The 16,672-nt window shown below is 41.5% G+C and overlaps 1 protein-coding gene across 1 annotated transcript; it reads right to left on the bottom strand.

The window, feature by feature from the left end:
* Positions 1-6,160: 6,160 nt before the first annotated feature.
* LOC115730888 (calcium-dependent protein kinase 32-like) lies at positions 6,161-11,159 on the bottom strand. Its single transcript, XM_030661509.2, has 8 exons — positions 10,158-11,159; positions 9,374-9,497; positions 9,130-9,273; positions 8,494-8,646; positions 8,190-8,305; positions 7,900-8,067; positions 7,112-7,339; positions 6,161-6,570 (listed from the first exon to the last, which is right to left on the bottom strand). The coding sequence occupies exons 1-8, from the start codon at positions 10,659-10,661 to the stop codon at positions 6,412-6,414; spliced, it is 1,596 nt and encodes a 531-aa protein (XP_030517369.1). The 5' UTR covers positions 10,662-11,159; the 3' UTR covers positions 6,161-6,411.
* Positions 11,160-16,672: the final 5,513 nt, after the last annotated feature.

The following is a 16,672-nucleotide window of genomic DNA, read 5'->3' as shown; positions in this document are numbered from 1 at the left end:
GCAACGTTCGAGCAGCGTGTTCCTCCACGCAATTCTAGCTCGTACCGGCGAAAACGACGGGCAGTCAGAGTTAAAGTGGGGAAGGACCAGTGCGGACGGGAACGTGGACCGTCACTGGAATGGAATTTAGTAAGTGGGGAAGCGTGCGTGGGGGGTAGGCATGTGCGACTTTGTTACCGCGGCGTCGTTTTGCTCCTGTCCGCTTCTATGGAGAAACTTATGCACTCGCAGTCGCCCTCGTGATTGGGGAAAAAAAAATAAAATTGGGAGCCCATCTCACCTCGGCGGTTTAAATTTTGTGGGCCCTATTTTGCGATCTAACGATCAAGATGAAGTGAGCTCACATGCGCCGAGTGCATACAAAAGACTTGCTCCATGATTGATTGGTGCATGCACTCGGAATCTGACAAAATCACACGACACTACTCCAAAATAAATTTATTGAGTGAATGAAGATTTTCTAAAGTTAGAAACATCAACGAATCAATGTCTTACATAAATAGGGCCATGCGAGGTAGGTGTTGGAATGTGATGGAGAGGTTGCTCTTGATAAAATGACCCCTCAACGAAATTATTGCCTAAAGTCATTAATAAGGATCGAACTTATGACTTTGCGTGTCGAAGCCGACATGTTGACTGGACCACCAGTTCAAGAATTCGACCGTACAAATTAGAAGTTCGAAAATCACATTGAATCAACAATAGAAGTTTAGAGACCAGATGTCAGCTCCCCCTAAAGTAATCATGCATGCCAATGAAATTTGTACCCGATAGGCAGAATCAATCACAAGACATGCATGGATGCATCCGAATATGATTCGGTCCCAAAGTCATATATCCCTTGCTCAAGAACATTCCATGGTAGATTTCAACGGACTGTCCAAAAATTGCTAAATTTATTTCACTTTGCCAATGCGGTCATAAATCTTATAACTATGCCAATTGAGTCTTGTATCTTTTTTATGTTTTTTTTTTCCAATTGAGTTAATCCGATCAATACCGTTAAAAATTATTGATATGGACGTTAGCATTTCTACGTGGCATAACTAGTGTTGGAGTGGATTTTTCTATTTTTTTTGTTTACTTTTTTTATTTTTCTATTCTGTTTTTCTCTTTTTACTTTTTCTTTTTTTGTTATTGTGGTTAGCGAGGATCACAAGGTCCAGAAAGGAAAAAAGTACAAGATAATAAAATTAAAATAAATAAATCACAAGAAACATTAAAAAAAAAATTTTAAAAATTTCATCGTCAGCGATTTCCAATCGAAATATACTACGTGCACTCGATTGGGAAAACGTGATATGATTTAGAACTTATCGAATTAGCAAAAATGTAAGAAGTTGATGATAATTTTAATAATTGTCTTTGAATCGACTTAATGTGTCTAAATACATTGGAGACGAGGATTAGGTCCGACATCTTGACGTGCTAAAAAGTAGTCACTCCTTACTTACATCACTTCTAAGTCTCACTCTAGTCACATTATTTCATTCCATCAATTGATTGCATTTCGCTTTACTTTCAACATCAATCCGACAAAATTAGATTTTGGACCCCACCAGCGGGGTATTGTCGCTCTTCGAGTCTCGTCAATTTGCCCCAATTTCTCTGTTTGGCGGTACATCTTAAGTCCACCGAGTGTGTTCCACGTGGATGCCCTGCTTGACCCACAATCTTTGTCGAGCACATTTATCTTGTTCGTTCCAATTTTCATTTTTGGGCCTTCGCGAAGCCCGATTCCGCACAGTGTTCACGAGTTTCGAGGGTCGGATACGCGTGGATGTAGGATCACCAGGTGTGCCCACGCCCCCACGCAGATCGCACAAAACACGCTCGATCAATCGGTTTCGGAGACGTGGATGTACGCGGAATTTGCAAAACCTAGGGATATCAACACGATTCCTGCGTAGAATCGGGAATCAAGGAATCGGACCGATGCCCATTTCAAGATGTATAGAATAAGTTTCGGATTCTAAGAATTTGAAAACAGATTCTCGCAAATAGATTCTAAATTCCAAACCTGAAATCTGAATTGCGATTTTCTTTTTTTATATCTCTCGCGGCCATGTGATACTTTATGACTTTCGGTGATAAGTATGTATTTTGAAATTACTTTTTTAAGCTTGCGTTTTCGATGATATCCATGATCGAAACTTTACATTTGTTAATATTTCACATTATATAGGTGTCTAAATATGAGTTATTATCGATAGATAATAGTAATAGTAGTAATAAATAATGGTTATTAGAGTTGATAATTCACCGCGATTGGTCAATTAAGAAAGCAAGTGGAACCCGAGTAGATCCTGGAGGGAATGCGGCGTAGGTTTCGGATTTCAAAAATTGAAAAATCGTATTTATTACTACTATTACTATTACCTACCGATAATAACTCATATTTAGACACCTATATGAGTTATTAAAGTTGATAATTCATCACGATTGTTCAATTAAGAAAGCAAGTGGAACCCGAGTAGATCCTGGAGGGAATGCGGCGTAGGTTTCGGATTTCAAAAATTGAAAAATTGGCCCGACGGCTATATTGCAGGTGAAACCTGGACCGACGGCTCGCCCCTGTGCGAACCCAAATGGGATGTTCGATCGCCTACACACCCGCCTGAAGCACGCCGATCGGGGACAAAAGAGGCCATCCGGCATATGCTGTTCCGTCTCCTCTTTTACACCTTCCTGGGCGTGTCGTTTTGTTCTGGGTTTCTGGATTTGGAATCTTGATTGATCATCTGAGCTGTTATCGCCAGTGGAAAAAACCCATCCGGAAGAAGCAAATGGAAGATGAGATGCCGAATATTGGTCCTCTTGTCAGGAGATTTCTGTCCTTTTTTTTTTTTTTTTGGGTCTGGCAAGAGAGAACTTGATTGTCCATGTGTCGTCCGATGAGATGGACTTTGCGAATAATCATTGCGCATATGGATGCCCACATTCCTTGTCTTCAATCGAACGATGAATTGCGGCGATGAATTTTGTCATGGCCACTCGGTCATCGCATTCATCCGAATGCTGTGCACGAACAGTCGTAAGCACAGAGATGAGTCCAGGTGTCGTTTCAACGATCGTACCAACCCAATGGGTCAATCATTTGAGCCAAGTTGACAATCGACGTTCTTTTCCTTTCGCCACCTCGCAAAAGAGATTGTCCGAGTCGGGCTCGAGTCGAGGGGTAGCCGGGCCGATCGGATTCGGGTCGTGGCGAAAGCGATTGCCTCAGGGGCCTCCCCTGATGGGGTCTTCGATGAGATGCGAAGATTACCTCGACCCGACAAGTTAATTTGAGAGCGGTCCGATATATCCAAAGGCCATTGAGAGAGAGAGAAGGACGGCATGTCATCTCCAGTCACGCATCGGGTGTTATCATCGACCAACTTTCTTGCCCTATATAAATTTCATGTTCTTCGTTGATCCTTTTTTTTTTTTTTTTAATTCACCATGTTCGATAAAGTTAGATAGACTTAAAACTACATAATCCTTAGGATCCAATTGCCATAGATTGTTTTAGGCTATTGGGAGCACATGGGATAGGCCGTACGAGTCAAATTGAACGATAGGCCTAGATCACTTCATTGTTGCTCCCCCCACTCGAAGGTCCAAGCATGCCTCTAGAAATTGCCGTCTCCTTCGTTCTCGATCTCCTTCATATAATGGCTTTGCAATATAATTCAGTAAGCACTTGCCTCGTCCCATCCCGGCCCAAAAATCATAAATGCCGGTCTGGGCTCAGTAATGCGTCCATGGATGTTCCTTTGGGTAGGCCGGGCCCGTGGCTCCGAATGGGGGATCTTGCTATCGGGTCCAGGCCCAAGTAGATATGTCAAACGGGGTGAATCGGGTCAATTTGGATCGGGTCATAAATAGTCCTACCCAAATTGACTAATATAACCTATTTATGACTCATTTATTTCAACGCAAATTTCCCGACCTAACCCACATTGCTAAACAAATTACATATTTAATACTTATTTCTTTAAAATATTTTAAGGAAATTATAAAGCTAAAATATTATGGACAATTTCTGTAAATTAAAAAAATAAAAAAAAAAAACTGATTCTTTTTCTTTTTCTTTTTTATTTGGTCAAAAGAAACATGTCACTCATCTATTAGAATAATACTTGAGGGGTTGAGAGGTACATAGAAGGATTTCAAGCCTAATAAATCCTAAACAATTACAAAACAAAGTAAAAGCCGTAAATAACAAAGCATAATCCGCAGTTAAAGGCGCACTCTCATTGCTCGGGAATAGATATGTTACCGTAACATTCATCAGCCAATCATTAGATTCAATGATGAGCACACGTCGAGATCTCTCACTCCATTTGCAACGGCTTGCGGTGCACGTCTAGGGTCGACATCCTCATTACCATTGGCATGCAGAGACACCAACATCAAAATAATGAAATAACACGGATCAAATACATGTAAGGAACTCTCAAATTCTATATCTAGATCTAGGTCAAAAAGTGAAACCCTAAAAATTAACCTAAATCTAAATCGAGAGAGAAGGGCAATCTAATCTAAAAGGGGTTGTACAACCACATCACGAAAATCCTCCTCGGTATGTCGATTAGCTAGACAAATGGCTCCACATATACCTAAGATCAGTCTAAAAATTTATTCACCTATGTCATCGGGAGAGAAAAGAAAGACATAGTGTTTCGAAAGACATAATTAGGTACCCATTGAATTATTAAGTATCTCATGTATGACCCCATTTAAGCTTGTTTTTAAAGCTTAATGCAACACATTTATATGGGTTATACCATTAAATATGGGTTACATAACCATTTTTTCACCTCTAGGCCCAAGTATGCTGCTACCCCGTCTCCATGATGAATGGGCCAGAAAGTCGATAAGTAACCTATAATGTCGATTATTCGATTGTTGCCTTAGTTTTTCGTCATCCCCACTTTCCGTATTATATGTGAATTGAATTTATCGCTACATGGGGAGATTGCCAAGAGTGAGGCTAATTTCGAGCCTCTTACTATATTCAGTTTGACTAACCTTTACTCAAAAATTTATGCGAGTGAGTTATGGACCAATTAGGATATATTAATTGCTCTATACCGCACCGATTCTCCGATATGAAATTCCTCTAACATAACTCGCTCATATGTGGATCTCAACACAATAAATTGACAAACTCAGAAAGTTTTCTTTCACATAAGACCACTTTTGCCTTGTCGTGATTGTGGTTTTACCTATACCTTCCCAAAGCTATCAAGTTTGTTGTGGAGTATTGACTTTTTGGGATGAAGTTTGTTAAGACACAAACGTAGGATGATGAAACAAAAAGGAAAAGGTCGTTGGTGGCAGAATTCCAGACTATATAACCTTGTCAAATTAAGTATCCCGCCTGGGGGGTCATTTGGCATCTTCTCCATTTCTCTAGAATTTCCAAAGTGCGGTGGGTGTTTTGCCATTCAATTCCCCTTCATTTCATCTGTCCTCATCCACGCCATGGAAAATATGACTGCTTTTGGTTCTTTCTTCACTCAACTTCCTCTGGCTTCTTTCGACCCAAACTTTGAATCACTGTGGTTCTAGAGGAAACTCTTTTCACACCTTTTGATCCCTGGTCTTAACCGAATTGACGCCCGTCCGGTCAAAGTTTGAGCCAGCAAACAAAGTCCCGGAGCCAATTTTGCAAGATTGATCAGCACCATTTTCTCCTAAGCATGATTCGGTTGTATCATCTGAGCATTGAAATTCAACTCGATTTACGACCACGCCGATACAGAGGAAATTGTTCTTTGAATCAATTGCCAACACCAAGAATTAACAAGCGTACTTTCAGGATACCATGTCAGGCTCTGAGAGCATCGAGTTATCTCGAATTCCACGAGGTTAGGCAATTCGAGTCGGAATACCCAGTAAATATACTTACTTTTCCGCCGCCGCACGCAATTAACACGACCAGCTGCCATTCCTATGCCGATCCAATGGCATTCTGCATCTCAAAAATAGAGGAGGAGAAAGCTCTTTCGACAAGACAAAAACATACTTCTTCCACAAGGTCTACAAAGTCTGCCTGAACAAAAACCATGTGATTTGACTCTCTATACTGAAAATAATATTTGCCAAATCAATATTTACAATCACCAATCACCCCCTTTCCAACCTCCACCACTCCCCCCCCTTTTTTTCCCTCTTCCCAGTGGAATTCACAACAACAAACCAAAGAAACACAAAGCAATTCCTTTGAAGACATTAACCAGCCAGGGGCCCAAATCCTCTAATTTCTTCATACCTGGGTCCCTAGAAGGAAGGGGAGAAAAATAACAAAAAACCGACGAAAAACAATTTCTGAAAAGCCAAAGAACAAATACACCATCTTCTCATTCGTAAGGGCCCGCTCTACTCGTTTACATAGTTCTCCCCGATGTAACATCCTCCTCGTCAACTCATCTTTGCCTCGTTTACTTGCAATGATCCATCTCTGATCAAATTCAAGCTGAGATTGTTGAACCGCTCTCTTGAGTACTGCCTCGATGCTTTTCTCCAATCTGTGCCGGCCTTCATCATCGCAGCAAACTCCTCGTAACTGATACGCCCATCCTACAAGTTCCACGCCGCAATGAATTTAGCATCAAAGATTTCACGAACGGGGGTATATCAAGGATATATGGAGACGGTTAGAACTAGAGTCCAGCGTGACAAATTCACTTGATCAAGCTCACGCTTGACCCCCATTAATTGATCCCCGGACATGATAATTCTGAATCCCACTAAGACACTCTCCCAAAATCATCAACTATAACTTTTAAGAAAAATAAACAAGAAAATGCAAGGTAGTGCCCTTAGGGGCACTTTAAAACTCATTAACGGTAATTTGAAAATAGTACATTTTCCGGCCTTTTTTTTTTGGGTAAGATACATTTTCCAGTTTGTTAATAGGCAGCTTTCTTGAAGAAACTTTTCATTTCCAAAGAATCTTCATATGCATTTTTTCCTTTTAAGCTAACCATACCCATATTTAATTATGCACTTTGCAGCAAAACCATCATTGGTTTTAAGTAGAAAAATTAACTTGATAACCAAATGAGAAGCAACAAAGATGAATAATCGTGGTGGAAACATGCACATTTGCCCAACTAACCTTGTCCGTATCTACATCTTGCATGATGGCACTAACAACTTCTTCACTGGTATCAACTTCATCAGCCAAGGCATCCCTCAATTCTTCAACCTCTATGTATCCACTTTGGTTCTGATCAAACAACTCAAATGCCTTTTGCAGATGATCTTCATTGCCCATCTTTCTCAAGTGAACAGATATAGCAACGAATTCTCCGTAGTCAAGATATCCATCCCGGTCAACATCACCCTGCAACAAGCACATCCGGAAAAGTTAACAAGTCTGCTCCGCTAAACATCTTTGAAAGCAAAGAACAAGCAGTTGGAAGAGAAAAAATCTACGTAGCTAAAAGTTCTCCCCTATTCATCTTATATGAAGTTTCCAAATGCAAAGGGATTGACATCGATATGCAGTCACTATTTACTACTATTGTGTATTGGGTCGCAGATTTGTACGAATTTGCTTGATGCTCTGCATTTGCATTGCTTGCACTCATCTGAAGGCCCATGGCAAAGTCATGTTTCTCATCGCCAAGCACAGATTACTTAAGCATTTTTAACCACAACCGCCTCAATCAATAGCAGCTACTAACCAAGTATACATGAAATGAGTAAAGTCTCAAAGTAGTGTTTAACAGAAACCGCAAGTTTTCTTTCCTCATAATAAGCTATCATTCACTAGACAATGCTATCTGTTGAAAGCAAGATGATAAGGAACTGACCAGAGTCCAGACTATCAACTCCAGAGAGAGAGAGAGACGAGAGAAAAACATAGCACAAGGTCTCAAAACTATGAAATGCTGTACTTACGGCGTCCATTAGAATTTGAAGATCTGTATCAGGGATCTGATGACCAAGCTTGTACAGACCAACTCGTAGCTCGTCAATGTTTATCTTGCCCTTATTGCCTGTGTCCATCAATTGAAATCCCTCCTTTATGCCAGCAACTTCCTCCACAGACAAATGCTCAGCTATTACCTGTTAATTTCAAAGTCCATGCAATTCAGCAAATGCAACATGCAGAACGTAAAGGAGAATCCATCTTTGTCAACTTTGACTGAGACGTTAGGTGAAGAAAGAAGAATAAGCCACAATAATACCTTCAGAGCTCGTTTCTTGAGCTTATTCATCACAGAGAATTGCTTGAGCCTTGCCCTCACAGTCTCACCCAAATTAACATTTGGAGCCCTCTTTGCATTTTGTACCCAAGTATGATCTGCATTTAACAAGGAAACACGATGAGTTTGAGTGTTCACCCATCTGCCTTGACAGGAGCTAGGCATTATCATTCACAAGGTCTTTCGCATTAGCTGAGCTAAGCATTATTATTCACAAGGTCTTTTGCATTGGCTGCATTTAACAAGGAAACACGAACAGAAACTGAAACAACAAAACAAACTTCACCTAGCACTTCCTGAGCTGAAAGGCGCCTCTTCGGGTCAGGATCCAGCATTTTCTTCACAAGGTCTTTTGCATTAGCTGAAACTTTTGGCCAAGGGTCCCTCTTGAAATCCACAACCGACCTGATAATAGCTTGGGCAATTCCTTGTTCCGTCTCTGCATTTTAAACAAAACATGAGTGCACAGTCCAAAACTCTAGATTCACTCAGAAGAGAAAACAGATGATAAAACAAAATGTTAATTTGATATCTAAAATTTTGATTCGAATCCATTTGAGAGACCAAATTTCCAACTTAATAGGTCGAAAACTATGCATTCTCGTCAAAGAAATTTTTGGACGAGATTCACAATAAGTATTAGGAGCCAAAAAGCTGAGAAGACCTTTAACAGTAGACTTCAACTCCGACTCTCTAACTTACCACATGAGCTGGGATTCGTGAGATCAAAAAATCTGACATTTTGTCAAAGAATTCAATGCAGGCATTAACTAAATGGTGCAGGCATTCCAACTATCTTACGAATCCAAGCTCTCACAGCAGATCTATCTTTGTGAACTTATACACCATTTCACTGCAAACCAGAGCAGCCCTAACAGACATTGAGGAATAATTCATTCCCAAAAGGAGAAAAGGAAGCAACCTGCCCAAAAAGGTGGGACACCACAAAGCAAAATATAAAGGATCACTCCAGCACTCCAGACATCCACTTCTGGGCCATAATCCCTTCTAAGCACCTCTGGAGCCATGTAGTATGGACTTCCAACTATCTCGCTGAATTTTTGACCTGTACAAAATCTCTAAGATCAGTAAAATATCTAAGCTACATATATCTAATTGGACACAAGAAGTCAGAAGATTTATGTGATGGGTACCACAAAACTTACCAGGATCAAAGAACATCGACAGCCCAAAATCAATTGCCTTCAAAGGTGATGTTTCCTTCTTGTTTGCAAACAAGAAATTCTCAGGCTTAAGATCCCGATGCATCACCCCATGCTTGTGGCAAACCTGCAGCATCACAAACAACGATGAACCTCGTGAATCCAAATTCAAGAGTGTAATGCTGGGTCACTCTTTCTCTTCTGCTGTAGTGAAATTTATAGTAATCAAGTAGCACACCAACCGGGAATGTCGTGAGATATAGGAGATGGCATCATAACATTAGCACATAGTCTTAGAATCATCAAAACAAGCAAAAAAGCTAGTTGGTGTGTCTCGGCTTCTAGAATTCACACTCTATTCCTCAACATCTTTGACGCTCCCCACAGGAAGCAGTAGTTCACTAACACTTCTCCAAATTTCCGGATTTCAAGAATTTATTAGCACCATAATTTGTCAATCGGTTTGAATAACTAGCTTACGGTCTTTCCTCCAGTCACTCTTGAGTTATCGAACAAACTTGATACACGTGTCCACCTAGTAACATGCCAAGTGCCACCTAACTCACCTAGTAGGGCGGCGATCATTCAACAGGCCTGAAGCAGGATTCCATCTAACCACGAGATCGAGTAATAACAATCACACACAAGACATGATGATTTGAATTCACAATCTAAAAAGGCCGACAGAAACCCACAGATCAGGTCTAACCATCAGTCGAAAGAACCAAGAAGTAGCCCAAAATCAATCGATAGAACACCTCAAAAAAAAAAAAAAAAAGACACGAACCTGGATAACTTCGACGATCGTCTTGATCACCGCAGCGGCAGCACGCTCCGTGTAGTGTCCCCTGGCAACGATCCGATCGAACAACTCCCCACCTTCGCACAACTCCATCACCAAATGCACGGCGTTGTCGTCCTCGTACGTGTCTTTCAAGGTCACGATGTTGGGGTGCTGAGGCAAGTGCTTCATGATCGCCACCTCCCTCCTCACATCCTCGATGTCCACAGCTGTCCTCAGCTTCTTCTTCAGTATCGACTTGCACGCGAGCTCCTCGCCGGTCTCCCTGACCGTGCACAGGTACGTGATGCCGAACTCACCGCGCCCGAGCTCCCGGCCAAGCTCGTACCGGAGCCCGATGTCGGTCCCGGTCGGATCCTTCAGGACGGCGAGCTTGTGGCTGCCGCCGTTGACGTTGTAATTGACGCCGTAGTCGATGGCGAAGGGGTTTTTCTTCTTGCCCCGCTTCTCGTCGCCGTCGACCTGGGGCGTGACGCAGCAGTTCCCCATGGATGGCGATCAAGATCTTTCCCGGGGAAGGGGACTCTCGCCGGAACGGGGGCGTCCGAATTTCTAGGGTTTTAGCGACCTGCGGATCGGAGACGCGGGCAAGAACCCGGCTTTTTCGCAAGAATCGAGGGAAAGACTCGACAGGGGTCGAGATCAGATCGCAAAACGACGAAGGGGGAAGATCTGAGAGCTCTCTCTGGTTTTTTTTTTCCTTTCCCCGGGGAGGGAAAACAGAGAGAAGACGGGACAGGAAGGAGGTGAAGGAAAAAAAAATTTTTTTCCCAGAATGCGAATTGCGAAGAAAATGGAGGAGGGAATTTAAGGGGAAGGAGGGTTTTGGTGGAGGGGAAGAAGAGGGTGAGAAGAGGAATATAGCGCGTGACCAGCCACCATTGCTGAAGAGCGAAGGTGGGTCAAACCAACCTCAAAGAAACCCAACCATTAAAAAAAAAATAAAAAACACCCCTACCTCTCCCTTTCCCACAGACACTCTCATCTCTCTCTCTCTCTCTCTCTAGCTTTCTCTCTCTATCGGCCCATGTGAAGTCTGAGAGGAAGAGAGAGAAAGTGAATGGGGATAGAGAGAGAGAGAGAGAGAGAGAGATTTTTTTTTATGTTCTTGGGGGGGGGTGTTGTGTTGTTTACCAAAAATGTCCAAAACGAGGATCCGATCTTTCGCCCCTCATTGAAATTAGGAAGAAAGGGCAAAAAAAAGGCCCCGAATTGTCCTCCTATTCTCAAGAATGCCACTCACTGCCTCTTTTCCACTGACATGTACATACATATGTATGTATACACTTTAAGGTTTTTTTTTTTTTATAACAAAAAATTGCGCAAATGGGACACGCAATCTACGTGAACGAGTAAATTTTTTCTCCTTAAAACATGCCGTGTCAAATCAGTTCGTTTTGTCTAATTTCCTCCCCCGTACGCAAATTATTTTGTCCATGTTCGTCGAATGAGATGCCTTTCGCAATGTGGTAGACGCTCACACCGGGCGTCTTCGTCTTCGCGAGCAAGGGAAATTTTTATTTGCTTTAGAATTTATCAAAACATCTCGACACACGAGAGATCTTGCAGTGCAATTACTGTCATGTTGATCGGGACGGGACGAGACATCAACAATCGTAGCAATCTAAAATTTGATAAATGACGGAATAATTGAATTGCGGATTTATGTGGACATGCGTGCTTATTTACGACAAAAAAAAAAAGGAGGGGGAAGGGGGTGGGAAATCAATATTCTGACCTACTATTCCTCTCCCCTTTTGTGCAATTTTTCTGCATTAATTTCTCCTGATCGGACATAAGTTTGACATCGCAGCGCAAACGTTAACAAAAACGTACTATCATTCTCCATGGATCATAACCACCCATGCATGGTACCATCATTATTACATGCGCCCACTTCATTATTGTGCATAGGGAACATGAATTTCCACATCATTTAATTTCATCTAGAATGATGAACCGTCGTTGTCATTATTGTGGCAATCTTATTTTCTTCTTATCTATTGTGTTTTGCTTAAATTATTCGAACGACATCTGTTTATACAATACAAGCATCGTTACGTAAATTCGATGACGAAATTACTCCGAGTGGTTAGATTAGGTGAATCGTGGGACCGTGAGTTTCATGGCTTGATCCCATTTTTGGATTAAGCTTTGTGAGTTTTTAGATTCGCGTCTCGTGAGTAAAAATGATTCGTGTTCAATTGATGTATGGATCTTCGAGAAAAGTAGTCGGGAAACAATACCTTGGACAGGTCCTTCTAGAAGCCGGCGCTCTGGGTTATCCGGTCGACACGTGTAGCTGGTCCATTGGCTTGAAGGGGGAGTCCTTCTAGAAGCCGACCCCCTCTCTAATCTCCAGTTCCGCAGCGTGCACTAGGGCGAGGGTACTTTCGTCAATTCACTTCGTCCCACTCAAAATAATAATAATAGTAGTAAAAAAGTCCTATCTTTTTTCTTTTTTTTTTTTCTGGAATTTGGCTAATTGGCTGAATGATGTGGTGATTGATTAATTTTCTTAGCTTTTTAATGGGTAAGAATAAGATCACCTGTAAGTATTATCATACATCAAACCCCATTAAAAAAATTAAGAAGAAATGGCTTCGCTTAGCGGTTGAAGATTAGTACATCGTTTCGATTAAGTTCTCGAGTAAAATCGTGGGTTGACTTAGGTATTGTCCTTTTGTCATGCCCGTTTTTGCGTGACGTGCACCTATAATAAAGATTATATTCAACAGTCGTTGGAGACTAAATACATGTTTCTTTAGGCATTTCGCGCGAATCGTTCGGCATGGGGGGAGTCTACTGGAATATGCGTGTTGCGCAAAGATCACCTTTGCAAACAAGGTGATAACATTTTCGAGAAGGTGAACCCCGATACGACGGAGTTACGAGATTTGGGATCGTGCATATTCCAATGGAAAGAAATGACGAGATGATTTCACTTCAATTGACAAAAAAAAAAAAAGACGGGATTATAATCGCTCGATTGCATTTGCTCGCGGGTTTTTTTCAATCCTGATCACGCCCTATTAATTTAAGCCCCGCGAGAACTAATCAAGAATCTCTCTCACTTGGTTTTTCCTTGACGGCTTTCTAAAAGCTCCCTTGGAGTTGCGTCCGCACTTTCATGTAATGAGCGAAACAATTTGAATCTCGCGCTTTGTATTCGCCTCACACGCGTCCCGTTATGGTGAACGTTCCGAGTTTCGTCGGAAATCGTCAATCTCCGGGTCGAATGTCCGACTAATTTGCTGCTTCCCTTGTTAGACGTCCGAGCTCGAAACCGGTTGTCCGCGCACAAGAATACGGAGCCACATATCCTCCAACCTTTCGGTCTTCCTTTCGAACCGATAGAATAGTTAAATATTAAATAATACATTCATCTAACAGTTTAAGCTTTTAGAACATTTGATGATTGTTCCACGAAATCTTACATGGTATAAGTGCGGGAGAGAAAATTAGCCAAAAAGTCATTTCCTATATCTAGTCCTAATTTTTTTTTTTTTTTTTTTTGCAATTGAATCCTATACATTTTACATTTGTGCTCTTTCGGTTCATCCGACCAATTTAGGCCGAAAATCGCCGATATGGACGCCGACCATCCCGAGTAGCGCGATCGGCACCGACATAAACATTTTGTATTAGTATTTCGATATTTTTTCAAACTTTTTTTTTTTTTTTTTCTTCCATTCCTTCTTCCTTCAGCCGGTTGTCGAAGGCGAGGGCCGATGAAGTCGACCTCCCCAACCTCTAGTGAAGTTTATCCCCGCCAGCCACTACCGATGGCGAGCCTCGCCATATTTGGGCCTTCACCTCTTTGCTGTCGATCTCCACAACCTGCGTCTGGAGCAGACCCCGATTGTGGCCTTGTTGTTGATGTCAAACCTGTTGAGCTTGAACCGCAAGAGGAGGTTGGATTTCTCGACGATGGAATCGCCAATCCATACGATTTTGAAGAGGTACTCCTTGCCTTGAGCGTTGTCCTCCATTTGATCGGGAAATGCTAGAGTTGTGGTGGAGATTAGAGCTGGTTCGATTACGGTTTTCGTGGTGAAGTAAGGAGCCGTGGACATTAAAGGCAAGGAGGTGACGGCCTAGATCTAGGACACCCCCGACCACTGGCAAGGAAGAGCTTCGTCAGAGGCCGATGAGGTTGACCTCGCCAGCTTCGCCTCTGGCTGGTAGCCGAGGACTAGTGATTGGCTGGGGGAAGAAAAAAAGAGAGAAAAAATTTGAAAATATCACTGGCCGCACTACGTAGGATAGCTAGCGTCATTGTCAGCGTTTTCTATCCTAAATTGACAGGATTGATTGAATTGGCACAAATGCAAGAGGTATAAAACTAAATTATATATATAAAGATTTAAGACTAAATTGACACGATTGCAATATGCTTACAACTTTTTTGGTAATTTTTGAAGACTCGAGTTCAAATCTTTCTAAACTCCATTTGCCCTTCTCCCTATTAAATATTTCCACGCAAAAATATCTGATTAAGCGTGAGGAGGAGTGATAGAATAGTTAAATATCAGACAACGTCTTCATCAAACAAATCGAATTTTTAAAATAGCTGGTAATGGTCCCATGAAATCTCATACCAACGCCTATCACATGGTTTGGGGATTCGAAAATATCTCTTTAAGCATTCTGAAATATCTGTGCTCGCTCCCAACACCCGTCGATTCCGATCCGGTTGAGTGTGATTTTCGAGCCGTGTTCAAACGATCCTTCGCCTCGATGAGAAGTCCAAGTCAGTCCTCGTCGATAGCCCGTCGCTTCCTAAGCCCATCGAAGCTCCCTCGCCTCCGGTGCAGACGCTGACCAAAAGTCCGGACGGCATTGCAAAATAGACCGACAACGAACGAGGCTAAATGTTAAGGGAGGCCGCACTCCGAGTCGTCGCTGTAATCTTAAATGACGCAGCAAAATCTTTATCTGGCATATTAATTTCGGTATGCTTTTAAACATACGAAAATTATTGACCCAAAAACATAAAATAAAAAAAAAATACGAAAAGGGCAAATGAGATGTGGATGTTCCTCGCTTAAGGGGGGCACTTGCGTCAAAGCACACAGTCTCTATCCGTTTTTCTTTTTTTTTCTTTTTTAAAATGTTTTTTTTTAGGGAGAGAATTGAGAAAGTCATTTCATGTCTCTTGCCGAGCAGGAAGAGGAAAAGGCGGGGGCGATTTGGACAATTCACGCGTTCCACTTGAGCATCTAAAAAGCACCGCCACCTTTCAGCTGGCCGGTCAAACTCCAGGATTTTGACTTTGAATATAACGTTGGAAATTTTCTCCATCTTTTTTCCTTTTTTTTTTTTTTTCTCTTTTGTTAAAATCAGTTATCATTGTGGGACAAGGTGACACGTCGATAGCCGTCAAATTAACTATTTGGTACCGCTAGAGTAAAGGAATTTTCTTACTATCTTCCTGTCGCATCGCAAATTTTATATAATTCGTTGGAAAATCAACATATTGTCAATCCAAACAGTATAAATATCTCGAAAAAAATGAAAGCAGTTTTTTCTTAACTTCTCCATCAAAAGCAACTTCTGTCCAATGACACAGTAGTTTCTTTGGACGGTGCATGCCATATGAGCTCAATCTGACATACGAATGATGGAATATGGTTCATGTTCTCCATCGATAGAAAGGCACGGAAATCTCACTACTCTATGAGCGGGCGAGTGCGGGACAACATCTCGAAAAAGCCGTATGAATTTTATATTTTGAGCATGTGTTTTATTGATAGTTTAAGTTTGAGTAAATGAATAACTAATGTTATTATATTAATCTATTCCCCTTCTTAATAACAGTAGAATACCTTACTGCAGGTAGTCCTAATATAAGGGTAAATCAAAATTAATCTTATATCTTGATTTGTCTCCTTCACGTTTCCTGCCTAACTTTTCGTATCTATGCGCCTAATCCTAACACGAACCTTCCCAAATGGTGTGTTCAAAAGCCGAAAAGTGCTTAAAGAAAGACGAAGAAAGGGGAAAAAGGTCACTTTTGAGAGCGTGAGGTTGGAGACGGTCGTTGCTGGGTTGTAAAGAAGCAAGCGTGGATTCGACAGTGGATTCAACAGTGACTGAGCGGACGATTCATGCCTTTACCGGCTCCAAAACCCAAAAACGAAAACAACAAAAAGACAAAGGAAATCATGATTTGGCCAAATATTTTTATTTTTCCTTCTGTTAAAGCAACAGAAGAGAGAGAGAAGAAGAAAAAAAAGAAGCTAGAAGATCAGTGCCATGTAGCCAGGCCTGTTTGGACGAGCGATAAGCGTAATTATGAATTGAATACGTAATACTCGTTTAACAACGCCATTATTTTACTTCTTATTTAGATATCATCAACCAAAATGAAATGCGCCTATATATAATATTATGCCGGCATTAGACCTAACAAACTTCCTATGCTCAATTTAGTATTCCCCACCTTTGTGTAGGACTCTTCTCGTGATTCTACCTATGCTATTGCTATGACCATCTAA

The sequence above is a fragment of the Rhodamnia argentea genome, chromosome 10 (assembly GCF_020921035.1).
Source record: "Rhodamnia argentea isolate NSW1041297 chromosome 10, ASM2092103v1, whole genome shotgun sequence".
NCBI classification, from domain to species: Eukaryota; Viridiplantae; Streptophyta; class Magnoliopsida; order Myrtales; family Myrtaceae; genus Rhodamnia; species Rhodamnia argentea.
Note: the sequence above shows the minus strand (reverse complement) of the source record. Positions and strands in the feature narration are given on the sequence as shown.